The 27,557-nt window shown below is 33.0% G+C and overlaps 1 protein-coding gene across 2 annotated transcripts in view; it reads left to right on the plus strand.

The window, feature by feature from the left end:
• LOC130442407 (neuroligin-4, Y-linked) overlaps positions 1-27,557 on the plus strand; it is a 610,660-nt gene that overhangs the window by 402,099 nt on the left and 181,004 nt on the right. The window contains exon 2 of one of the 2 annotated variants that reach the window (XM_056776497.1): positions 18,290-18,454. In XM_056776497.1, coding sequence (XP_056632475.1) covers positions 18,290-18,454 — 165 coding nt within the window. The remainder of the gene's footprint in view (positions 1-18,289; positions 18,455-27,557) is intronic. The other variant, XM_056776498.1, reaches the window with a different exon arrangement.

Here is a 27,557-nt window from a genome sequence, read left to right on the forward strand (position 1 = left end):
TCCCTGGCATGGAACAAGCAAATATTTGGAAACAAACAGATCGGAATAATGCGCCTAGACTTACGTGCTAGTCCCACTAATTTGAAGTAATATATCACGTAGATCAGAATTATATACGTACGAGGTTGATTCTAGAAGTACCTGGCCCAACAAAAACAAAAATTATGGTTAAAAAATATATTCAACGTAATGATATTTTAGCTCAATACACTTTTCTTAGCGAAGCTGGTGCATTATCTAGATAAAATAACATTTCCTAGACAAATGCGACCGTTTTTTCTTGATTTCTTCGCCCAAACGTTGCAATGAGTTCGCATAATATTCGCTGTTGGTAGATCTTTCTTTTTCAGGATAGTCAATGAAAATAATCCCATGAGTATCCCAAAAATCGACGCCATGAGCTTGCGTGCAGGTGGAACGGTCTTTGCTTTCTCTCTCCCTTTTCACTCATTGTTTTGATTATTTTTTCATTTCGTTTGTGAAGTGATGGACTAACGTTTCATGCATGGTTATGAAACGGCACAAAAATTTGACTTAACGATGAGCAATTTTTTTTGTTTACGAATTCAGTGAAAGCGTTCACTATTGATGGCTGCCAAACAAATACTAAACAACGTGGCGCCTTCAAACTTCAAACTTACGTAGAATAGATTGTGTAGTTTCTAATACAGTGATATTTTTAAAGCAACAATTTGAAGTGAACAAATCCATTCACGTATTTTTCATTATTATTTTTTTAACTACTGCATTGATGTCTCAATTATATCCTGTTTTCTATTATAGCTTACTATATTATACTTTGTCCAGTTTCACGCGATATTTCACGTAATGAGAAACCATAAAGCGTTTTCAAATAGAAAATATCGACCTCAGACACTAAGAGGAGTGAGACGTAATTTTCACACGAATAATTCTTAGTGAGTTCCTTGGTATTCAAGGGCTTTCCACCATACACACAACGTTTATATATTTGTTGCGTGTCTTGTGTACATTGCGGATACGGAAAAAGCTCGTACTAGGCAAAAAGGCGAAATATGTTGGTTTAAAGTTCCATGAAGCGGAAATATTCCGGAGAGCGTATAAAAAGGGTAGCAACGTACAAATCATCTGCAACCAAAAGAGGGATTAAAAAAGTAACAGATGTGGGCTTTCCATTTCGTTTCTAGCACACTGTTTAAAAATCTTCTTGGATATTTTTGCAGTATAAATCATATAGAGGTAATTTTTTACTTGCATTCTAAATAAATATTTTGAAAAAAAAAAGGATAATCAGAACATATCATGTAGGAATAATATGAATATGGCGTGAGATATAGTCATTAATCTACATGATAATGATGCATTTTAAATAACGTTATTTTGAACTGGGTGTATTTGGGGTTTTTGATGGATAGTAAGCTGATTATGTTGTAATTTAAGAAATGGAATATTATGTATTTACATCTCGGAAATAACCACAATGAAAATAAAGAGTTGGTTAGGTTTAAATTTTCTGATTCATTCTATGGTTCGAAATTTATTATCAATTTTCTCATTGTTGAAATCATCATGTAAATATTGATGCAGAGATTAGATCAAATGAGGTTACACAAGGTGTTTTAAAAGTTGTCTCTAGGATACATAGAAAGCGGAAAATATTTGGGGTTTGCTCAGTAAAAAATTTTCGCAAAAAACACTATCCGTATTCAAGATAAAGAGCGTTGAAGGAAAAAAACGAATATCTTTTCAAAGCTGATACATCCAATAAATTTGTTTTTCTTTCATAAAGGGCGCTAGTTACATGGTTCGTACCAAGTAGTATTGAACGTAACTTTTTTAATATGAGATTTATTGAATAAAATTTCAGGTAAACTTGAACATCATTCAATTTTATACCAAAACCGTACTCTTGATAAAACTCCTGTGTACCATTTTAGGAATATTTTGATTTGAAAGTTATGAAGTAATAATCGTTGCTGGTATCAAGTAATAATGAATGTATTGATTTAACAAAATTAAAAGTTAAAAATTTTGAAATAGGCTTATAACATTAATTAGAATTCAATTGAAGTGGGGAAAATGTCCTCCGTTTTCACAAGTGATTGCTTAATAGATCGAGGTTCAAATCACCATTTAAATTTCCAGGTAAAATGTGATAACCTATTGATTTTTTACCTGAAGCTACTGCCCAAATACTTTAAATGAGTGTTGGTGATGTAATACCCTTTTGTCATGTGAATTATCATAACACCAGTAGTGTGAATTATGGTAGCTAAACAAACCTTGCCGCGTAAAAGTAGCCTCGTCCGTTAAAAGAATACATTTTTAAAAAATTGGATTGAGGGCTGTCCTTTCTTGTCATGTTCGACAAAAATCCACTCTAGCCGGTAGATCACCAGGCAAGAGCTCTTGGACTTGTCTGTAATGATAAGGTTGTAGCTGTTGCTCTTCAAGTATTCTCCAAGTTTTTGAAGAAGACGTATTTGTTTGTTCTGCCACAATCTTTACTTTAACTGTTGAATTTTAATCAACTAATTTTAGAATCATATTTTCTTCATTAATGTTTCTTGTTGTTCTGGGCTTACCAAAATTTATTTTTTTCAGGTTTTACATTCCTTGTATCTCGAAAACGTCGTTCAATGACTGTAAACGTATTTTTAATGCCTAACGTGTAATAGCTGCATTAGAGCTCCCTAAACATTCGCATCAGGTTAATAACATGTCAGGGCATTAAAAATTTTTTTACATTTTGATTAAAAATATCTAGTTTAACGAATAACAAGGTTAGAGAAATGTTATTATTATTGACTCAACGTCACAACTCTGAATGAAAGATAGTTTTCCATAGCAAGCTCAGGGAAAATGCTATAGCTGTGCAAAATTCAAAGTTAAATAATTATGGGTACTCATCTATTGCGGGCTTTAGTATGAAACAAATAACAGTTTGAGTCCCACAACTGCAATACATGATATCAAATTGTTGTTTATTTCATACTAAGGCCTCCAATAGCCCAGTGTTCATACTTATTTACCTTTGAAAACAAGATCCTATACTGATTAAATTGTCAAACTTTACAAGAAATGAAATCCCTCTGTCCTAATTTTTTTCAATATATCCGTTTTATCGATGAGATCTCATTTAAGCTACAAATAATAATCACATGAGACTTTTACCAAATATATGAATCAACCTATTCTTCAGATAATATAATAATATGATACTAAAATATTTCTAATCAATTGTGTTAACAACTTTACGTGGAATTTCAAGGTGGGATTGATAGTCTAATCAAGATGCCAAAATATATGGGTAGCAACTGAGCAATACATTATAAACACTAGTTCTGAACATGTGAAAAGATCGACATTACCATATCTAATCCAACCTAAGCATATCATACCATTTTGATCAAAATAATCAAGGACAAATTGAAAAATGTACAAAATCATCAAACTGCCATGTGTCTCCAATGTTTAGTTAGTCACTTACCAAAGAAAGCCAAATATTTGTTAATAGGAATTGATTGTTCTCGTCCTATGGAAAGCTTACGTATGCATAATTCTTCAGTGAGTATATGGCAAATGCGTTCTTTCTATATGCTGATACTCTCTTCTATCTCTTTCAATGATATCACTAGTTGTCCCATTTTATATCAGTCCCGAACGCTAGTCGTTAGTAGATACGGCTACGTTTGAACTCAGTTGTCCAAACTTGCACTATAGTTAATGATGAAACAAAGTACTTACTATACAGTCTACCATTCTCAGAAAAATCCTCACTATTCACTTATACGATTGTCAAACAAAAACTAAGAGAAGCTGTTAAGGCATGCGCAAACATATTTTCCAATAGGTGCTGGCATCTTCAGATTGAGGACGGAAATTTTTTATACAGCTCTCGGACATTACTTCTATAAATAATGGATACTCAATTTCAATATCAAGTTATTGACAATTCTCATGTATAGCAGCTGCGTTTTTTGGTGCTCTAGACTGTAGGGCGTTATTGAGGACCTCACCCCTGATGCGACTAATTTGGCAGCACTGAGCACCTGCTATGCTCAATGTTCTTCTCCAAGTACCAAACATTTTGCAGCGTGTAGGTGTTCTCTTGTCCAAAAACCTTCTATTATTTGAAGGCACCCTTCTTCTACACGACGAAAAATTGTTGTCCTCGGAAGTTGTGTCCCAAATAAGATACTTTTCGTGGTTTAATTCCCGCGATCAGTTCTCTCTCCACGCCCGATTTCCTCAGTACTTCTTCATTCGCAATGTAGACGTAGTGAATAACAACACTTGAAAGTTAATGAAATGCATTGAAATCAGATGAAATTGTTTCACATAAGGCCCTGAATTGACGTTAATTGCCACATTTTGACACGGTGCAATTACCATTCTAATTTTGCAAATACAGTACTCCTCTCATCAAACATAATAAAATATATTCAAAGTGAGCACTTTTTGGAAGAGTTGATATCATTTTTCTTATTTTTTTTTTCAGTTGAAATAGTTGTTCGATGTATTGTTTTAATTGTATGAATATATGTCTTGTATAATACAATTCTGCGATACTATGAAAAATGAACGTAATGCTGCAAACACTTTGAAATTTTTTGATTTTGAGTATTTCACTAACGTTGTAAAGGAACAATAATGTTGGGTTTGATTGAAATCGTGATGTTTACTGAATAGAATCGTGTGCATTTCAGTAGTTACCTCTTTTGTTATAATAGCTACACGTGTAACAGAAAACGTATATGCTATTCCCATATATGTTCAAAACGAAATTATCTACCAAAAACTTCGAAATATATTGAAATGCGAGTATTGTATTGATTTCAATACCTCAAATATTGTGATTGATGCTGAAGCATAACAAAACCATTACTCCCACATTCCTTCAGAGATATGGAATTATTATACACTCCATCGAAAATTATCTCGAATGAAATTATTAATTGAGTTAGATTGATATATGTGCAGATGACATTACTTGAAATGCTGATTGGAAAAATAAAAAGCAGAAATTGAAATGAAGAGGTTGGAACAATAGAAATAAACACATACAAGTCACGTTTAATGAATGAATCAAATGTTAAGTATAAACGATAGGATGAAGATAGTATCTTATATCAATAATCGAAATACAAATTTCTTTAACGTTTTACTTCTTGGACCTCCTGATATGTTTCTGTTAATGAATCGTCCTTATTCTAGGTCTTTTTTAAACAAACTAACTTTCTAGAAATTCATTTGAATTCAAAATTATTAGCCAGTCACACTTTTTAGGATCATGAGGAGCTGAAACCTTCAGGTCTGCATGGAATCAAAATTGTGCAATATCAGATAGTTCAGTTCTACTTGGTATCAGCTCCAATGTTCAAGAATGTGTTCAAACAACGTTACTTTGGATATCTTAATTCCTTTCGTTATTCGAATGAAATAATCTATGAACTGTTTCAATTTGAATTCAATTGTAAATAGTTGGTTTCTGCTATTCTGAGTTCAATATTTGGAAATACTGCAAAAACCGCTCTGAAATCGAATCCTGAATAACACGCTATGCTATCTGCGAGCAGCTACTCCTTGTATTAGGATTATATCATTATTTGGACGACTTCTGATATTTTAACAATTTTTCTCGTTATTTTGATTTTATCTCAATATTATTATTTCATTTTATACGGGACAATAACACTTTTAGCCCATGAGTCTGGGCTTTAGATCCACAAAATTTGAACAAAGTGATATAATAAAGATATCAGACAATGTTCCTTCTCCAGCAGAAAGTATTATCTCAAAGTTTCCATTTTTTTTTAAATAGAAATGGAGTGAGACCGTCAAATTTTGATAACAATGTTCTCAAGTACAGACTGGTTACTCTGGAGTTTATCCACTATACGATTACATTGCTTTCAAATGCTCGATCTCATGTTTTTGTTATCATCCTCCGTAACCTCATTAGCACAAAGTGTCCCCCTACACCGTTAAAGCTATCAAGAAATTGCATTTTCCATGTTATAAACATACTCAAAAATTTATCAAGACTAAACCTAATTGAATTAGTTTTCTCTAGTAATTTTTGACGTGCTTTGACAAATATTAAATCGCATTCTACCCTGAAAACGTGAGAGAATCTTTTATTAGATTATTATTAACACTGGACTCCAAGATAAATATTCTTTCCGTTGAGTATAATCTAATGAGATAAAAGTTAAAATTATCTCTGGCTTTTTGACATTGTTAGACTTATAACAACTTGGAACTAAAACAAGCTGTAGCCAAATTTTATTTCTGATTAGAGTATGTGGAATAAAACAATATGAAACAATATTCATTATTAAATTTTGTGAAATTAATCTACTATAATATCCTATCATTGAGTTATCATAATTCAGGAGTATTTATGAATTTAAATAGACTTTTCTAAAATAAACAATAATTATTCCAATTATTCAACATGTAATTCATCTCTAAAATAAATTCAACTGCATCGAACAAATAATTCAAATAAATATATCCAGTTTCCAAATATTGTTTGTTCTTTGTTATATAACGGCAAATTCATCCCTATTTTATGTTACTTGTTTTAGACGTTTCCATGATTAATTAGCAGAAATAATTTTGAGATCTAGTAATAATTCCAAGGAATCAAATACTGTAATTAATCAACGCACTTTAAACTTCCGTATGACCCTAAAGCAAATATTTATACATACTAATACTGAACATAGCTTACAAGGTGTTACGGACTTTGTTATGGAAAAATGTCAAGCAATGGATACTAGTCAGCATGGAGACAAAAAGAAGTTTTTTCAATCATTTCCACCTATTTTAAAATTTGTCGGTTCATAGCTTACCGAATATTTAGGAGGAAAAACAAAGTCAGCTGACCATAATATGGCTGCTTGAACATGAAACAAACTCAAATTTTGAATGATTTTCCCTCAACTAACAATTTCACATCTGGTGATCGTTTATATGCTACTGAGAATAGAAATTGATGTCAGCTTACTGTATCTCAGTGGAAATATTATCAGTTGGTACCTTGAAGAGTGTAACGCAGCAATATCTATCACCTAATAAATTTCATCAGCTGGCGACTTCTTCCTTAACTTACAGCTAGCTGATTTTTTTCATCATTCGCTAGAGCATCTCACCAATCCTCTAGTATATTTTCACCCGCAAGGATGCTTGATTTGAGTATTTTGATAACAAATATGGAGTTTTATAACTGTCTATTGGACTCCATTGTCATATATCAACGCAAACATTCGGGTTTATTTCCATTGAACAGTTCCAAACACTGCTAAGATCAATCTATTCGTTGTTGGTTTTGGTCGATTGTAAGCTCGCATGGCACTCACTTGGAACAGGGCTTTCGTAAACTCAAATAATTATTTAGGATACGTCCAACATGTTCATACAAAATCCTTAGGAAGTCACTTCACAATCTGCCAAAATTATTATGTAGACTTTGTTACCATTTTCGTTGACATCCCCATTTATAGTACACCCTGAGTGTATATATACCAAAAATATATACCAAAAAACTCATCCTGTATATATGTTCAATTCACATCTCACGCTTACCTTCAACGCTGTCGATATTTTTATACTGATACATTAACTCGATGCTTTTTAATCTCCACGCTTGATTGCTTGTATTTTCTTCCTGTGTAATTCTTTACAGTTGATCCTTGGATGTACTTTTTCATCCGTGATTAAACCGTTACCCGTTGCTTGGTGTTTTGTGTTGTTTTTTAATCAACATTGTGTCCTCTCTTGTACAATGTCTTCTGTAGACAAGCGAGACTTGTGTGCTCTTCCATTAATTTTTACGAGAAGGCGTAATATTTCATCTTTTTCTGAGATAAGATACGTACAAATTTTTTTTCGATTATGATGCTTATTTCCAATATGAACATCATTAATGTTACGTGTAAATTAAATATTACTGTCAATGTGTGATATATACAACTTTAAGTGTAGTTACTAGGGCAGTTTGATTACTATCTTTAATTGTTTTCATTCAACATATTCTTATTCAATGGAAATGAATCCATCGAAGAGGGACCTCTCCAAATATGGTGTAACACTGGTATCTTATGTAGCAAAAAGAGAGTGAAAAGTACCTTGAAATGCATCTGGACCGATGACGAATCTTGAAACCACACATACTAACTCATAAAAAGTAATTGGGCGTGAAACTCAATGCACTGTATTGGCTTATAGATCAGAGATATCAACTAACAACCAACAGAAATATGTTATTATAAACAAAACTAACAGAAATTCTATGAAGACTTCATCCAATCGTACTCAGAAATCTTGTGAGGTCTCTATGGTAGGTACCCAATAACGTTACTGCTTGTGGCCTTTGAATGAAGTCATTCCAAGATATATCTTCTCCCAGAAGTATTTTTAACACAATGAAAATCACCCTAACTCATTTACTCAACATCTTATGAGACCTCCTATCCAAAGAAGACTATGTTATTGTCATAGTATTATATGATCATACTGTAATCAAATATGATATTTTGAAAGCAAATTGTAACCGGATAATTTTCCTAGAAATTAATTCATATATTGCTATCAACCATTGCAAACTCCACATTTTCCGAAACATACAATCATACTCAAACTTCCAAACCAAGACTTCCTCCAGTGATGTATCTCTCCTCTGGAAGTAAACAAACTGTAGTTGTTCAGGATGATTTGATCTTGTTTCTCGACTCGTATCACGGTACAGTGTACTGTTAGATACTCGAGGGGTAATAACTTCCCCTAATCCGTCCAATATAAGACATTATCACAAACTGTCAATTGTTTTTCATCCCCAAAGGGAAGGAAGATCGTTCGATGAGATGTTTTCATTGACAACAGAACTTAACTTGAAGTTGAGTTGATTGGTTCGAGTAACTTTGAAATGTGAGAGGAGTACAAATACGGCTGCTTGATTTCCTGATATGAGGAGAATCACATGGAATGGAGTGTGTATTCGATCATATAAAGACTAGTCAGTGGTTGTATTTGTGCTTGCTTTGAATAGTCCAGTTCAATTAGATTACTACCATGTAGAGTTTCAATAATCTTCATTTCATGGGCATATATTAATGCGAAAAATATCTGAATTCGTTGTCGTTTTTATGAAAAAACGCAGTACTTATTTGAAAATAAACTATGGCACACACCACTTCCCATGTGAAATGATAAAAAATCTTAGTCGCACTTTGTTTTTTTCTATCATTAGTTTTGGAACTATCGCTTGTTCTAGATTGAATTTTCTGTATAAAAGAAACCATACCATTTCTTATGCTTCGCTGCAACATAATTTTTCGGTTAAAAAATTTGTTACTCTGAAAGAACTATCTCAGGAAATGAGGTATTGTTCGAAATGTCACTTTAAAAACAAATTTCTTGATAAATGATTGCGTGATTTTTAATTAAGTATGCTGATTTGAAGTTTCTCCAATGAATAAGGGTCCGTTGATTCCTAATTCGTAAGACACTACACGTTCATAAATTCACCTCAACGGATTGGGTGATAAGGATTGCCTTCGCTCCAATATCGACAACTTTTGGAAGACAACCCAATTTGTGGTAAGCGTACTTTCGATGGAAAAAAATTATGTTTGTATTTTTTTTCTTAAATTGGAATCCTCTTCATCAAAACAAGCAGTATTTTCCTTCGTTGCAATATTTGGATAGCTTCCACAAAACAAAGCAATATTTATCGATCTTTCGCCATTTCCATAACACTGATTCACATAAATACTGACCCACATTTCACACGCATAATATATCATCAAGTATAATAAAACCCCTGTTTAAATTAGATAGTTTCAGATTACTAACCCAATTTCAATTGTTAATGTTTCATATTCAGAAATGTATATTCCAATTACCTGCATTCTATCTATACAAGGTGTTTCAGGAAAAGGTGATACCGTCTCTAGGATAAAGAGAAAACTGTGAAAGATTTGGGGTTTGCTCAGTAAAAAAATTTCATAACGCCATCCGTATCCGTACGAACCGCGTAACTAGCACCCTCTATGACAGTTATACAGAAACAAATTCATTGGATGTATCAGCTTCTAGAACATATTCGTATAAAATTCAAATACAATAGTTGCAACAAAATCGTAAAAAATGTGTATATATATGAAAATTTCATACTAAGCACACCCTAAATATTTGTCAGATTCCTATCTATCTTAGAGACTGGATTACCTTTTTTTGAAACACCGTATATATATTTTAAATATCTTGGTCAATTTCCTGTATATCATTGATGTTGAATTAAGTCCCAGAGTCACAAAACGAGATTTAATCCTCGCTAAACTAGAACTTGCCCAAGCTTCCTATTTAGATACTAATAACAGTCATGAAATTCATATTAACATGCTAATTTCTTAGAGGTAAATAATCTGAAGTTAAATCTGCAATACGTTAAACTGCTACATTGTACTTAACAAACTTCACCTGCTAAATTACCAGGATGTAATAATTATATTGCTAAGTAACTTAACAGTTGACATAATATGTGATGAAAGTACGTAGAAAACGGGTAAGTTGGCAATAGAGTGATTTAGAGACGAAATCATTATTATACCAGCAAATTGTGTACATCGCCTTCAAGATATATCAATATAAGTATATTATCAACTATCATTTGGCAGACGTGAAAACTGCTCGAAAATTCGTGGATGCCGGCTTACAATTCTGTAAAGGTTTTTTGCAGGATTTGATCTGAGATTTTGGTTCTTGTTACGGTACAAAGTTTCTCTTACCAAAACATGTGGACTTCTGGACGTTCGTTTTAAAAATGGAACATTGTTTTCAAACATCAAATCTTCAATTTCTCTTGTCGACAAACGATACCGATACCCTCATTATGTAGAATTCATTCAATTTAAGATATTAAGTTTTTTTGCAACACATATAGCATTCATTACACTTTCTTACTTACTTACTTATTAAATATCGATTTTAAAAGGAGAAAAAAACGTGATGAACTTACCTTGTAACTTCTGAAACTCCGCATTTTTGTCCCTTTTGTGACAAGTTAGAACCATTCTTTGTGTACCAGTGGTTTGCTATCAAAACAGACTGTTTTGAAATGGATGGAAATACCTAGCATGAGATTATACAAAACGCTATATCCACACCGCTGGTACATGAAGAAAGAAGAAACTGCAGATCAAATCAATGGTGACTGACAAGCACTCACATTTAGGAGGTTTAAAAACTGACAAGCCTTACAGTGAGGTTGAAAGGTTAAAGCAAAAGTACCTGACTGTTTATCAAAAGACATCGCTCAAGTTATCGAAAGGCGTAGCGGTTTCTCACCGCCTACAATCCAACTCTACAATATCTTATAATCTTATTTAATGATGGTAAGTCAATTTTAGAGTAATGTACAAGGTCAACGTATGGTTGTATACAATCAAGAAAACTTATATCATTTATAAGACCTTTCTTTATTAATTTTAAATGGAAAAACCAATTCAAACGATCTATAATTCGCTCAGTTTTCGATTATATATTCTTCATTTTATCAGAAAGGGAAGTATACTGAGTAAGGAAGCTACTTTTCAATTCTGATTGTACTACTACAAATTTGTGTTTCTAATTAACAAAAGATTCAGCCTATCTTTGGCTGTACTAACATTCTGTGAGCTCCCTTAATTACCTCAACAACAACGCATTGCTTGTAGAAAATTTATTTTCACGTTTTTACGTGAAAGTAAAAACATTACTAAAACGATGAAATCCACGCAAACAAACTATCTTGTGAAATTCCCTTCATCGTATTAAAAACAAATTTTCCACTGTTTAATTTATAATGATGTGATATATTTGAACTTGGCGGAAATTCAATTTCCGTTCACGGAAACAACTTAATTTGCATTAGGTTATATATCATTTTAATTTGAGAACATTAACATAAAATTTTCAAACTTGACACGAAGGAATAGATGGTCGTATAATACGAGGATAAGGTATGCGTTTCAGTCAAAATTAGTCTACGATCAATTTTATTTGTGAAGTTCCATTAATTTCAAGCCTCGCATTTTTAAAATCCACATTAAAGCTGCTGTTTATTGTATTCATAATTTTGACAAAGTTTGCTGCAGTTTCATTCCGTATAATTTTATTTTTATATTTGAAATATCTAAAGTACCCTGTTCCATTCAAGGGGTCGATATAAAATGTACATTATCTGCAATAAAACGATGAACTTCAAAATATGGAAGGTGCTTATCAACACATCGAATCCACAAATTTCCAGAATAATCCACACTATTCGAGAGTGTTCTGGAATGTTTCCGAGAATTCTGTGATATTGCTGAGTACTATAAAATTTAGAGACCATTATTAAGTGTTTATTTAGTTTGCTACAATCTGATTTGTATTGTTCATCAGCATCAGTTGAAAATGTACGTTGATGAATTCAATTTGAAGGAATGATAACTTCAATTGTGTAAGGAAATCCTCAAAAATATGTAACAAAGTAACCTCTAGTTGAAAATGTTCGCATAATTCAACAAAGATACTTGACAACGATAGTAACTACCTAAGTAAGACTCTCGATAACAATCGTCAAGACCGAACAGCTAGTCTACTATAGTTGCCCATAGATACGAACGTTAAACAACGTTAGGTTTTCGGTGGTTTTCCTGGAACATGGTGAACCCGTTCTCCAGCCAAATGACCGAAGGAATAACGCAGCCGCAGCTGTACTCGCCACCCCAATACCAGCATACTGCGAAGTAACGTTTGCTATCAGTCCTTTTTTGCTACTTCTTTTCGTCTGCCCTTGCATCCTATCACTGTACCATCTCAAATCAACCACAACTCTAGCATCGCAGAGAAATTTTCTCTATTTCAGAGAAATAAGTTCTGAAAAAATAACAACTCACCGCTGTGTTGAAAATATGTAATCATGGCCACATCAACAACGTCGCCAAGTTTTAGATTTCCATGATAACAAAACAGGATCGACTTCACGTTCCATTTCGTGGACGAATTTGTAAGATTATCCCTTCCTTAGAAGGAAGTTCCTCCTGCAACTCATTGTCAGCCGTTACTGGATTTTTAAATCGGCAATTGGACGTATTTCTGCACTTTCCGGTCATATGAAAGTAACAGGGGACGGTCAGTAGGTACTACTGATAAGGTGGATAGCTTCAAATGAATATTTGAATCCCGGTATCCTGGAATATCACTTCCTGACGATTCGCCAATCCAACTGATTACTCGTTATTTTAGTCATAGCTATAGTTTCTTCACGTTTGCTCCCAACACATGATGGCGGAGGCTTTGAAGCATTCGGTCTTGAAACGCATTTTTGATTGCCAGACGGTTGTCAGCCTTCCTGCGTTTTTGATACGAGCAGAGATGTTGCAGACTAGCGAATAATTTTCCGGCAAAGCGAACAAATTTTGTTGTTGTTCTGTAGTAACTCCATATCTAACTTTGCTGATATCTTCGTATGTACCCATAAATTCATCGAAGGCAGGGTCAGACCCTTATCGCAAATATTCCACTCCTTTCTGTAGGTCATGGCCTTCTTCTAGCGGCGCTAGTCGATTTTAATGGACTACTTTTGGTTTTCCAAAGGGGAACTTGCTTATGCAATAGATGACATAATCGATCCTTCACTTGATTAAGTTTGGGCGTGCCCAGGATTTTTGTAATTTTGGATCCCTTTCTCCTCGTTGGGTTGTGCAGCTATACTTTGCCCCCATCCTTAAAACCACCATCATGGCTTCCGTGTCGTATCATTTTTTCATTCTATTGTTGGCAACTTGAAGATTTGAGCGAATCAATTCGTGTATGCCATCCATTCTCCTTCTTAATTGGATTGCATAATTTCCTAGATCATGAGATATAACAGAGAAAAAAGTGGCCTGGTAGCTCTGAATGTTCTTCGATATTCCAACGTTTTTAATTATCAGAAAGCGATGAGCGGCAACGGCACCGACGAGCGTAACAAATCGACTTTCAATGCTAAATAACATATTTCGCGAAGAACTGTGGTATTTTCGAATTAGAAAACAATGCGGAATTGCCAATTGTAGTATAATATAGGAAGTCTTGAAAATCTAGTGAAAGTCTTTGTGTGGAAGAGCCTAAGGCACAACATTCCTTATTTATCTTACGTGAAGAAGACGTTTTACTTGAGTTCCTGTGTGTTTGACGTGATTCCGTCAGAAATTCTTCAAGTGTTTTCCTTACTTTGACTTTGAAAAATTAAATAGTGAGGTTACTAAAACATGAGACGAATTAGTGTGGAGTCCAAGTGATTGAGAGTTACGAAAAAATCGGTTGAAAGTTTCAGCGCTTCTTTTCAATTGCAATTTTTTTTATGATATGTATGGTATCAGTAATCGTCAAATTATTTTGTGTTGATTTAGTATACATGCTTCTATGGAATGTGGATTCTTTTAGTGGTTAAGTGTATTAGTCAATTTATTTCGGAAGTATTTACTATCCACTAATGATTTCAAGTTTATCACATCATCAGTTAAATCTTTCCTGATAGAGTGAAACCATAATACTAAAATTCATTTTAACTCGAACAATGTATAAAAAAAAGAAACCTCATATTTATCAATGTTTCGGAACAAACGTAATTACGGTTGAAGGGTTAGTGTGAAAACCAATTTTTTCTTTCTACCTCGCTTCGTCTACTTTTTTTCCCTTTGGGTTTAAGCTTGACATTAACGACTGTAGCATTACTCCAATGTTTTTAAACCGTTAACGAAATAATGCGAACATACCAAAATAATATATAGACTTCGTTCATCTACACTCTCAGTATGAATATTAGTTAATTGAATCAGGATAATTTCATCACGCTGGCTCTTCAATTCTCGCGGTAAGAAAACACAAAAATTAGCTTACTGTTAAAATATTCAATGTTCCCAATGTTCCATTTTCCTAATCATTACATAATCTTTCGAATGTTTCGTAGTTTGTTTTCACCAATAATTATCTATTTTCCTGTAATATAATCCTTTATCACCAAGCCATCTCTTCAAGTATAGGAGCACAAAAAAAATCAGAGGGAGTCATATAAGGTAATATGGCGGAGGAGGCCATCTGACTAATTTTTCTGCAAAAATAGTGGATTTATGGACAGAAATATTGTCGTGATGGGATAAAACATTTTTTGGAAATAAAAAAGAGGATAAGCTTTTTCTAAAGTTAGGCATTAAAACCTGCCTACAAATCAGAGTTCCTTGGTCAATTGACCTCTACCAATCTAAGAAATCGAATAAGATTACATATTTGAAAATAGAGAACTGGTTACAAAATTTTTATATGAGACGCACTTTCGGAATAATAAGCATAACTTGTTCTTGGTTTCTTTAATTGTATACCACGCAACTATTAATTTTTAATCTACAGATTTTCTATATATACAAAATAACGAAAACTGTTCTTCAATTCTTCAAATTTGCATTAAAAATAATATATCTGTGAGATTACAGGAATATTTGCGTAAAAGGATAATTGCTATCAATATTGTAATTTGGGAAGTATGTTCCTTAATCGAAATGTTTGATTCAATTTGTTCATCAACACATTTTTTCACATTACACACATCATTTAGGTATTGTATCATTACATTGAACATCAGACAAACAAAATTATAAGATTTTAGTGTTGTTGCATGAAAATTCGTACATTTACAAGATTCCGTATAACCTGATAATTCAACTGCATTTTAATATTCGCGAAAGTACAAACTACTATTATGCAGTATTTCTCTAATCGATTTTTATATCACATTATTCCATTAATATGGAATATATTTAATAAAATGTATCCAAGGCACGAGCTGAAACGACCCAGCTTGCGGTTTCCCATGCCGCAATGACTATTCTGATGATAATGGTTACGACAAAATTCGGAGTGTGTTAATCATAAACTGTAACAAACGGTTCTATGATTTTCACAGTGATCGATTTGAGGTAGAGCGACACGCAATCATTGAAAAATTGTACATGGTATCAATTTGAAATTACGTCATATTTCAATTCAGAAATATGGAAAATCACTTCAAGCGTATAGATTACGACTCAATATATAGAAAAAACTATATGAAACAATAAAAATAGTAGATATACCAAAAAAATTGAAATATCTCCCATTAAAATGACATTGGCCACAACAATAAATAAAATTTTAATGGGAAATTCTATTTTGAAAGTCGTTAAATCACTCTTTCAAAGTTTGCGAGAAGTTTTTTCCAAGTAACCATTTTTTCATTCATTTGTCTAATCAGATGCGCCATCATCAAGCATTGAGCTAACGAAACTATTTTATATTTGAGATCTCATTTGGCTCAAAGCACATACAAGTAATAGATTTTAAAAAAAAAAGTTGATTTAGTTGAATCTGGATTGATACAAATTCATAAATTTCCCACTCATACTTGGTCACGGACAATTGGACTGCAAATCGACGACTGCACCAGTCAACGTATATTTCTTTGAAATCCTTTGGGAACATATCTAATATATGGAGTTAAATTTGATTTAATTAAATGATATTTCATTATTATTATCAAGCCTCTCTATCAGTTGGAATACGGCTATCCCTTATAGTGCTTTAAAATCCTTTTTTGAGGTGGATTACTCCTCGTTATCTATTTTTCTTTCCCTTATAGTTTATTATTCGTCCTTGAAGGTTATTATTTTCATTTCTTTTGGCATTTTACCCTCCAGTCCTCTATATTAAGTGCCCTCATGTCCTCTATTTTGTTTCTCCAAGTCTTTCTCGGCCTGCCACTTCTCCTTGGCCACAAAAAGGTTATTCGTTTTATCATTCCAGTTGGTTTTCTTTTCATTATTGCCCAGCCCAGTTGAGTCTTTGTGATTTTATATGTCTCACTATATTTCCTTCCCCAGCTCTTTCTCTATATCTTCGTTTTTCTTTGCTCTCCTTTCTCCTTCCTGTGTTGTGTTAGTATCTATTATAATACTCATTATCTTACACTCGATTCGAGTTCTTCTCCTTCTCTTTTGTTAATTACTGTTGTTTTCATCCCATACGTGATAACTGGTGATATTAGTACATTTTCATTTTGTTTGTTTATTTTTTTGTTTCTTCCATAAGCTTGATAGCCTCTTAGTATCCTTTATCCTGCCACTAGTTGTTGTGCTAACGTTACTCCTAGATAGTTAAAGGTCGATACTGTCTCATAATTTGTTATAATTTGTCATAGAAGTATTTTGTTAATTTTTAGTTGGTTTGCTCTATCTTCTGGTTTTCCCCCAATTCTCATTTTGTTTTTTTGCATCAATTTCCATTTTATCTATTTATATGAAATGAATATAGAAATGATATTTAACAGTCAATAAAAATTCGAATCGGGCCAAGGCTATTGATATAATGAATTATTTTTCATCATTTTTATTTTCGCAATAACTTTGTGATTTCTGACACCATCATCATTTTTAATCTGAAATGTTTCTCTTATAGCCACATATGCAAATTAAGTTTGAGTTTATAAATTTGAGAAGAATTTATTTTTCATTAAATCCTATATTGTCATCAGAAGCAGAATTTTATGTCAATATATCAATTGAAATCTTCACTTGAAAATTCTAGGCAAACACACAAATTGATACAGTAAGTTGAAAACAATGGTTGTAGAATGTAAATGTTTTTTAAACAAAAAGAAATTTATTGCATTTTGATATTTTATTATTGGTGAACAATTTAAACGATCGACAACCACAATTTAGTGTTGTCTATATCAAATTTATAAAGCTCAGAATTTCCTCTTACGATACAGCTACCAATGTTATTTACCCTATTCATTCATTCTAAACATATGTCAAAGAGTATTGTTCTGACGCTTGTAAATTTCAAAGGAAAGTGAGTTTCTCCGTTCTGTATCATGATAATTTCTTATGAATATTAGGTGTGTAATACTTTTCAAGTACTTTCGCCCATTCAGAAGCATTTTGATACCTCAGAAATAGATTACCATTATAATATCGAATCTTCGATACTAACGATAATCATTAATTAGCAATAAATTTTCTTTCTTGAATTTTTGGCTAGTGCAAGACATGAAAATATATGTAATTGCTCCCCAATAGATCATTCATAAGCTTCATGGAGTGTATGGAAAGAGAAAACTCCAAATTAAAAGCCGTTCACGTGAATTTCTGTGTTTTGTATCTTTATTCCCAAGCCTTTTACGCTCGACGATACGTTCAATCTTTCAAGTGCTATCAACTGAAAAATTAAAGATTCCACCTAAAACTCTTATTTTTTTCAGCAGGAACACGCGGCGAGGGAAGTAGCTCTCCCAAATATCCCGTAATCGTTTTCATCCACGGGGAGAGTTACGAGTGGAACTCAGGCAACCCCTACGATGGCAGCGTCCTGGCCAGCTATGGAGGCGTGGTCGTAGTCACCGTTAATTACCGCCTCGGGATCCTGGGTAAGTCATTTACAAGGGGTATAAATTAACGGGGGGTGGTCGAATAATTGATGTGCGAAAGGAGATTGTCGTGAGTGGATATCTTGGAAGGAAATTATAGAGAGTATGCTTAAATCTGAATTAATAATGGGATATTTGGGATGTTGTTTGACAAGAACCACCATTAATTGTGTCGCTTTAAAATAATTGCCTCTTTATCATTGTTTCAAAGAAATTGTGCGTGAGAAATATGCCTGATCATTGAGATTTATGTTTCTGACATTATTTCAAAATTGGATGTTCCACATTTTCCGATTTACATCTCTTTTATTGTTATCCGTTTTCACATTCACTTTGCTCCGTTTTTTGTGGTAAATCCACAAAGCAGAACCATCTATATTACAAAACAACAAAAAAATTCCCCTTCTTGAAAAAGCCATTGCGGATGACAATGTCAGGTATTGGCATCATTAACACGCCTAGTAAATTGGAGCAGTTGTCAATACTTCATCTATTGAGGCATCATGTGTTTTAATATGAATACAAAATATACAATATGAAAAATTAACTCTTTATGTTTGCAAATTAATAACCAAAAAGACTTCATTTTAAAAAAATAATCAAAACTAAGATTTCCCTATACTCAAATTCCCAGTTATGAAATGATTATCCAAGGAAAATCAGATCAAAGCATCCTAATGAATTAATAAAAGTTCAAGTAAGTTGAGTTCAAAGTAATGTTTGACGCTTTAAATATGTGGTTGCTCAAACACATCAACGAACGAAACAAACGTTGTGTTACCAAAGAAATTCCCTATCAACCTTGTCATCGTTCATGTTTAAAACTATTCCAATATAGTGCACAAGGACACATACTTGGGAAGAATCCAAGAGCCTATCAAAACTTTCTTTTGTTCATTTGGGTGCTATCTTTCTGATCTGTAATGGTTTTCTCAGACAAGTCGCTTTTTTCATCTATATCGTTTTCACTATCAACTAACATCTCAGTTATCTCGCTGTCAAAGCTAGATTCATTTACTAGAGCATGTTTCACGGACATCTTCTGCTTATTCATCATGTTAATTTCACAAATTTTCTCGGTCCTCTTCTCTTATTCAAAGAATCTGAACTGCTCCTGCTTTATAGAACAGATAGATAACGAGGCAACTATCAGAGATTTCTTATGAGTTATTGGAATTTCACGATTACAATATCATTTTCTGACACAACTGCTAAGGTTGATGGCAGACGTCTAGGCGTAATACTGGACGGTAGCAGTGATATTTTATCTATGTATTGGTTATCACTGTCATTATTCACAACAGTAGCTATTTCTGCTTCACATATCATTTTTCTTTGGATAATGCACAAATTCCTGCGCCTTCAATCCCTCCCAGTGAATTACCCCTAGAAATACATTCTGTGTCTTCAAGTTTTTCAATTAAAAATGAGAAAATTATTTTGTCGCTATTTTTATAATTAGTTTACTCCTAAGAACTACATAAAATGTACGCAATCCCTGTTTAATTGGTTTATAAGCGCCAACGTCTGAAGGTTGAACAATTTGAGACGTATAAGCTGGTAAAGAAAGAATTTCAAGATTGTTTGCAACGGCAATGTCTTTTAAGTCTAGTGATATGTGAGAAGTATGTGCGTCCAGTTTTAATAACTTTTTTCCATCTTGTTTGGGAGTTTCCAGTACAAAACTATTCGGAACCAATCAAGAAATTGTGGCCCTTTCATCCCCTGATGCTGATCTATCATTGATTGGACCACTATTTCACCAAATTGAATATAGATGGGAAACTTGTCTCTCTTACATAGAACTTTATGGGTACCAGCTTCAGTTTGAAATCCTGTCTCATTGCAATTAAAAATATCTTTCAAAGCCATAGCCCCACTATACAAGTTTTACTAGTGAATCAACAATAAATTCTTCCTCTTATTTTGTTAAGACACAGTAGGTCTTTCCACTGATTTGCATGTATAGCTTTTAAAGTGATTTAGGAGAATGGGTCTTCCAATGCCAAATCAAACAGTAATATTTTTGCAGCTTCCTTCGCCATTTGTAACGACCGCTACTGCTCTTTTTATATTTTCTTTGGAGTACTCTTGTATTTTCTAGAATTTTGATATTCTCGTTCGGTCCATCTCTGATATCACAAAAAATAAGAGTTTTAGAATTTAACCAATTCGTACACTACACAATGTTTTACACCAGCTATACGAACCGTCCTAAAAGCCAATCATACATAATACGATTTTAGATTATGTCAATTTTGGTTTTAATGTTGTGTCGATCTTATCACCACATCAATGTTGGTTCATGTAACCCTACTCAAATACCTCGAATACCACTTGAAAAACTTGACATAAGTGTATTTTTTGTTCCCATCCTATTTGTATTCAATATATTGACTTTATTCACATAATAAATGAGAATAAGCAATTTATTTGGACTGGACAGTCATCTAAACTATAGGCATCATGAATCACATCATCAGTAAATGTTTAGCAAATACACTTTTGAGTGCAAATACATGAGTAAGTCTCATAGTGCTTCTATTGACGTTGGAAGGTTCAAGCTAAGGTGATTTATAGCTTTTTCAGGAAAAACCTATCCAAAGTCCTACGTAGGCATCGGTAGTTTACTGCTCACTATTTTAACTATGAACTATGATGTATTATTTAGATGCGATATCTGTTGATTTTCTATGAGCCAAAGTATCAATTAATTGCAGAACTACCCCGGTGATATGATTTATTTGAATCGATTAACAATTTTAATGTGTTTCGTGCTTGGAATTGTTTTGTATAAATCGTGTATAAGTTTGCTTGGACGAAATATTGAAAATTCTTTTAAAAAGTTTCTTTTCGGTTAAAGAGAAGTACTAACTTTTGTGTATTCCAACTAATGTCCAAAATTGAAAACTTTTGAAAGCGGAGACTCGATAACAAACCTGAAAGAGAAATAAAAAAAGTCCTAAAAATTCGATTAAAACGCTTTCAGAATTCAAATGGCTGGAAAATTGTTTTTGAATAAAAGCAGTTGAAACAATTAGGCTGAACACTGTTTAAATTTCCCAACACAATTTTCCAGAGAGAAAAAAAAATCTTCAATGTACTTTCAAATTGAATTTCCTTTACTTTCAATAGTTGAACTTTTCGAAAGTTGGAAATGTTTTGCAGGAAATGTGATTAATAAGTTTTCATTGCATCGATTTATATAACAATTGATCAATGACTTCGATGAATCTAAACTTTTTTTCAAATTTTTACTCCAGTGAAAAATTCTAATTTTTCTAGTGTGAATTTGGAAATAGTTCAAACAAAATTTTGTTTTGGGTTATAGTAGTTCAAGCTCTAGAAATATTACTTGATATTAGCAGTGTCCAGCAAATGAATAGTTCTTCGATTTCTGTGTATCACATGAATTGATCCAAATTCTGGATATGAGTTCACTAGCGTAACGAGATCTTTATGTCGACTATGGTATAATTCGAGGCGCCAGTGTAGTTACCTCACCAGCTCTTTGTCATTAGGAAGAAATTTCACATTACAATCCGTCGCCAATTCTCTTTACTTCCTTTTGACTATTAGGTGAAATTTCCCTCTTACAAATTTCACAAAAATGTCTTTTACGAATCTACTTTGATTATATCGGAAAAATGTTATGTTTCTATCGTTCATTTAACAATATTAACCCCATTATTCGGTGGGTATTAGAAAAATTTATACATGACCGTATAAAATAGATATTGATTTGAACATTTTTGTGATATGGTTGACTAATCAAAATATATGTTGTCGGTGTTTCCGTATTTCTGCAAAGATTTGGAGGGCATAAAAAAGATCATGTGTTTCCACTTCAAACATAATCAGTCAGATCTTTCAGATATTACAAAAGCATTGTATAAATACTGTGTTTTTGAAGAAGGTTGATGGCCATATTCAATTCATAAAAACTAATTGAAATACTTTAACCTCGGTATTTTCACATAGATTATATTTCCATTCGAATAATAATTCGATAGAAAACTAACCATCATCACCAGTTTAGAGGAAATTTATTCAGAAAATACGAATCTCAAGAATTTTCAATTAATTTCAAAGACAATTGGATGAACAGAGCTATTCCATTTGGAGAGTTTTGCTATGAAGTATATCATAGATCCATATATACTTAATAAAAAAATCACAAGTTAATGGTTTATTATTAGATGTACAAGCTCTGCCAAGAGAGAAGTTGTTTCATGTTATACACTAGTCAACAAAGATATTTTGATGTGTCTCGTCTTAAAGAAGATTTACTAGATTTACAAATGATCTCAGACTCTAGGCAATTGTAATAATTGATTTTTCTGACGACCACTATAAAATAGGGCATTTCCATACATACATATCCAATTTTATTGGAAAATTTGATTTGCAAGCAATTTCAACACGAAAACGAACGGACGGCATACCTTTGCAATATGAAAAATTCGAGAAATTTGATTGGCCGGGGGTACGACAAGGTTGTGTTTTGTCGCCAATTTGTACTCTGAGCACATATTTAACCAAGAAATAGGCGATGACGAAGATGGACATTAAACAACAAACTTCATGCAGACGACACGGTTATCATTGCAGACAATACTGAATCAACAATGTTGTGGAAGTGGGAGATCAACTAGGCATGAAAATTATAGTAAGAAAACAAAAGAAATGGCCATAAAAAGATCAAATCCAAAATTTAGGTATCTTGGCAGCTGCATAACGACAAATGTAGACCCTGACGTCGAAGTAAGATCACCTATAGAACAAGCTAGAGCCCTGAAGGTGGAAAACCTTTTATGTAACGCAACCTTGAACTTGAACTTGAGTTATCGTTTCGTAAAGGCGTATGTGCAATAAGTTCTTTTGTATGAAACAGAAAGATGGTCTTTAAAAGTGGATACCATGAACAGATTCGAGATTTTTAAAATTGGTCTCTCACGTAGTCTACTAGAAATATCATGGACTTAACATATACCTATCGACGAAGTGCTTAGACGTATGGGATAGGAAAGATAGTTTCTTATAACAATAAAGAGAAGAAAAACCACTTCTCTGCGTCACATATACCGTAATAACATGTATGTTATACTGAAATTAATAATAAAAGGAAAAATCGAAGAAAAACGTGGACCTGGTCGCAGATACCATTCATAGTTGATAAATATACGCGATTGGATTGGTATGATTATATTGTCTTCAATTCGAACACTCAGGATCGAAATAAGTATGCCGAAATTGTCGCCAACCTCTCCATCAAATGGAGATAGCACCTGAATAAGGTATAATCATTTTGTCCGCAGTTAAAATGCTTCGCCCAATGTCATTTTGAATTTGACATTTGATCCCTTGGCAAATGAAAGAACGAATTTGAGAGAATCATGAAATTTTCTATGAGTTAAAATATAGTAATTTATAATTTGGCATGGTTTGCGAATAAAAATTGTCCAAGAACTGTTAATATATTAACAAATTTTTATTTCCGTATTACAAATGATAGACGAAACTAACAAGTCAGAAAAGATTTCCATAAAACAAAACAGTTCCTTAGTACTAACAATGATATCATTGTATTTGGTTCAGACTATAGAAAAGTAAAGGTAATCACGAATAAGAAGGACTATTTTGAAGGCATTAATGACGTTGAAACTTATTAATTATTGAATATGGATCCCACGAACGTATACCAACCGTGAGCGAATGAATTATTCAACAAATTAAGAGAAACTGGAATAGTCTCGAAAGCTGAAAGCAAAACGATGATAACAAATAATGCAGTTATACCAAACATATATGGCTAACGAAAACTCACAAACGAATCCTAAGCATGAGGCCAGTAGTGAATTGTATTGATTCCCCATCATATAAAATAGCGGTTTTTGTTAACAAGTTGTTACCGCCAATAACCACCACGTGTATACATAATGTAAAAAAAATTATGAATTTGTGGAGTCAACAAAAGATATAACACTGGATTAGTGTTATATTTTGATATTTTCAGACGAAGTATCATTTTTTACTAATAGACCTAGAATTTTAGTGAATAACAGCATTGAGAAACACTGGAGATAACTATCGGCATAAACTTATATACGGTGTATTTTGATGTAGAATTAATTGATTATTTATTTGGATCCAGTTACATTTCTTTTAATGGCAGACTCCACAAACATCTAGAAGGCACATCCATGGGAAATCCTGCTAGCGCAGTCTTAGCACATTTGGTTATGAATAATCTGGTTACTGAAAGTTTGAAGCAACTACCCTTTCCAGTCAATTTCGTTAAAATTCAACTCCTATGATTCCAATCTCAAGTTTACCAATGAGGAAGAATTATCGTGCTATACCTGTTTTGGACATAGTGGTTATTAGGCGACGAATGGTAAATTATTAACAAATTGGTTTTTTACACCTACAGCATCACGCCGACTATTCAACTTTTATTCGAACCATCCTTAGAGACATAAATTAGGAACAGTAAAAGGGCTTATATACAGGGTTTAACGTCTAAGTACTCTCAAAGTTAATGGTTACTCAAAAGAGCTGGTTAATAAAATTATGAATGAGAGCAATCATAACGTAATACAGGTACTTCGAAACAAAAATAAAATGTATTATAAATTTCCTTGAACTAGAGGATTGTCAGAGAAACTTGGAAACTGGTTCTAAACGCACTCCTCAAATAATTGTGAGCTGGCATTCTACCCAATAAACAAAATTGGCAACTTAGTCACACATATCAAAGACAAAACACCTAAGCTTTAGCATACCAATGTGATTTATAAAATAGACTACAATAAGTTACATTGGTATGACTAAACAGTACTTGAAATCCAGAATATACCAGCATAAATATGATTGTCGAGAACATGATCAGAACAAAAAAAGTAAAACAGCTCTGGCTTTATTTCACTGATGACCACAACTTCAATTTTGATGCTGTGAAAATTCTTGATAAAGAACATAAAGATGCAAAAAAACCATCAGCGAAATGATACACATAAAACTGAATGATACAGGTAATAACTCTACAGATGTGGCCATTCTCGTGGTTCAATATAACCATGATTAGTCAACACACACTGACCGGACTAGTACTTTTACGGTTCATGTTTTTGTTAGAATTGGCCTATAGGAAAACTGTTTCAAAAGTAAATATCCCATGTGCATTGTGTCAGGAATGGATAATAGTTGAATTATTTCATGAAGAAATTGATCTAATTTCATAACAATGGGAAGGTTTTCTGTTCAAATACGTATTGATGAAGCAAATAGGGATCTGTCACAAAACGCTTGAGACCATAAATGATGGTGAACTTATTCCAATGCGACTAAAGCGCGACGGAATAGTTAAAATGTTATGACATCCGTATTTTTGAACAACCGCCATATTTTTTTAATGAAATACTTTGAAAAAAATTCAATAAGCCAATTTTTGATAGATGGCCCAAATTAAAGCAGGGAGTTTTTAAGAAGTAGCACACCGTAATTATCTAGAAATAATTTGTCAAAATAACTAGTTGATGCAATATACACGTATGAAGTTGTCTGTCATATCATTAAAATAAATAATCGAATTCAGTCAATTTATAGTCAAAACTTTGTTCCATATTACGGTCGTATCTTCCCATACCCTAACTGACAAATAACTAACTCGTTTCGAAGTGCTGAAAATCGAACTTCCGTAGTCTTCATGGTAATCTATGTGTCGATTTTCTCACATTACATATGCAAATATCACCTAACTAAAACTTCCTTTGTTTTCCATGGAACTCCATGAAAATAACGGCTAGCAATCACGTAGAGAAATCATCATAGACGTACTCGGCTACGAAGTATTAGGTTACATAACGTTATTGTATTCTTACATTTTTATCACAAATTGATATGGATATGACTACTTTTAGTCTACTCTTCTTCAATAATATTCTATAACTCCCTTGTATAGTTGTTCATTTTTTAATGTGAAGCTACTAACCTTTCGCTGAAGTACCATAAATAACACATTTGTTTGTTGTAGTTCTAGTTCGACCTAATTTTTGATTCCTACAGCATAATATGGTGCTGGTAGACAAGTAAATGTTTCTTATTCTTCTGCTCACCCCTGAATAGCTTTTTAATACAGTTCATACTCCATGGCTTTTCGAATGTTTTAATATGAAGAACTTTAGACGTGATGCTCTTCCATTGAAGCTGGTATCAAAACTAGTGTTTTATGTTCTTACGTTTGTTATTCGTATCGACGCTATTTGGATAATCTCTAACTTTTGTAGCATAGGTTGAGTATAAAGGCGACTGTCTTTAGCATGTTAGTATCAGGAGTATGTGATATTAACCTAACTAGATTTTTGAAGAAAAATGCGACATTGCAAATTCTATTTTGTTTGTTCATATGTTCATAAAAAGCAAATGAAAACTTGGAGTATTGAACAATGCTTGAATAATGCTCTCAATGAAGTCACCTACATGCATAAAATTCGTATAAAAATAGTGAAATACAAGTTGAAGATCCTTCTTGGATACTCTATCATGCCTTTTATTTGATTTAAGTGAGATGTTGAGTGTATTGAACAATTGGGGTTTGTTTTGCAACTTTTTAATCAATCATATACTGACAGTAGAAACCAATACCAGACTAGTTGCTGATTACCTGTTTGCTTCATTACAATAATCGTGTTGGAATGGGTTAATAGCTTGAGAATGCGGATCGTGGAAGGTTTTGATATCTATTATTTCATTACGTCACTCCTTTTTAGTTTTGCCAACAGTAGGGGACAGGTAGCGGCTGTCAATAAATTTGCCATTATCAGTATTCTTCAATTATACTCATTTTTTATCTTTTAAAGATAAAAAAACAATTTTTCGTCAACTACCGCTCAGTACACTAATTTTTGGATACCCCACATACACCAGTTTTCAAATATTCATAATAAGGTAACAACAAATTGCAAGTAATAGAAAATATCAGTTTGTTATGCAATTACTTAAATTCGGGAGAAAAGTTTTCTTACTTTAACCAGATTTCAGTTTACTACAACAATTTTTCAATTATGTGTTTTCCATTTAATTTGTGTAACACGAATGTCAG

Source organism: Diorhabda sublineata, chromosome 4 (assembly GCF_026230105.1).
Source record: "Diorhabda sublineata isolate icDioSubl1.1 chromosome 4, icDioSubl1.1, whole genome shotgun sequence".
In the NCBI taxonomy this organism is placed as follows: domain Eukaryota; kingdom Metazoa; phylum Arthropoda; class Insecta; order Coleoptera; family Chrysomelidae; genus Diorhabda; species Diorhabda sublineata.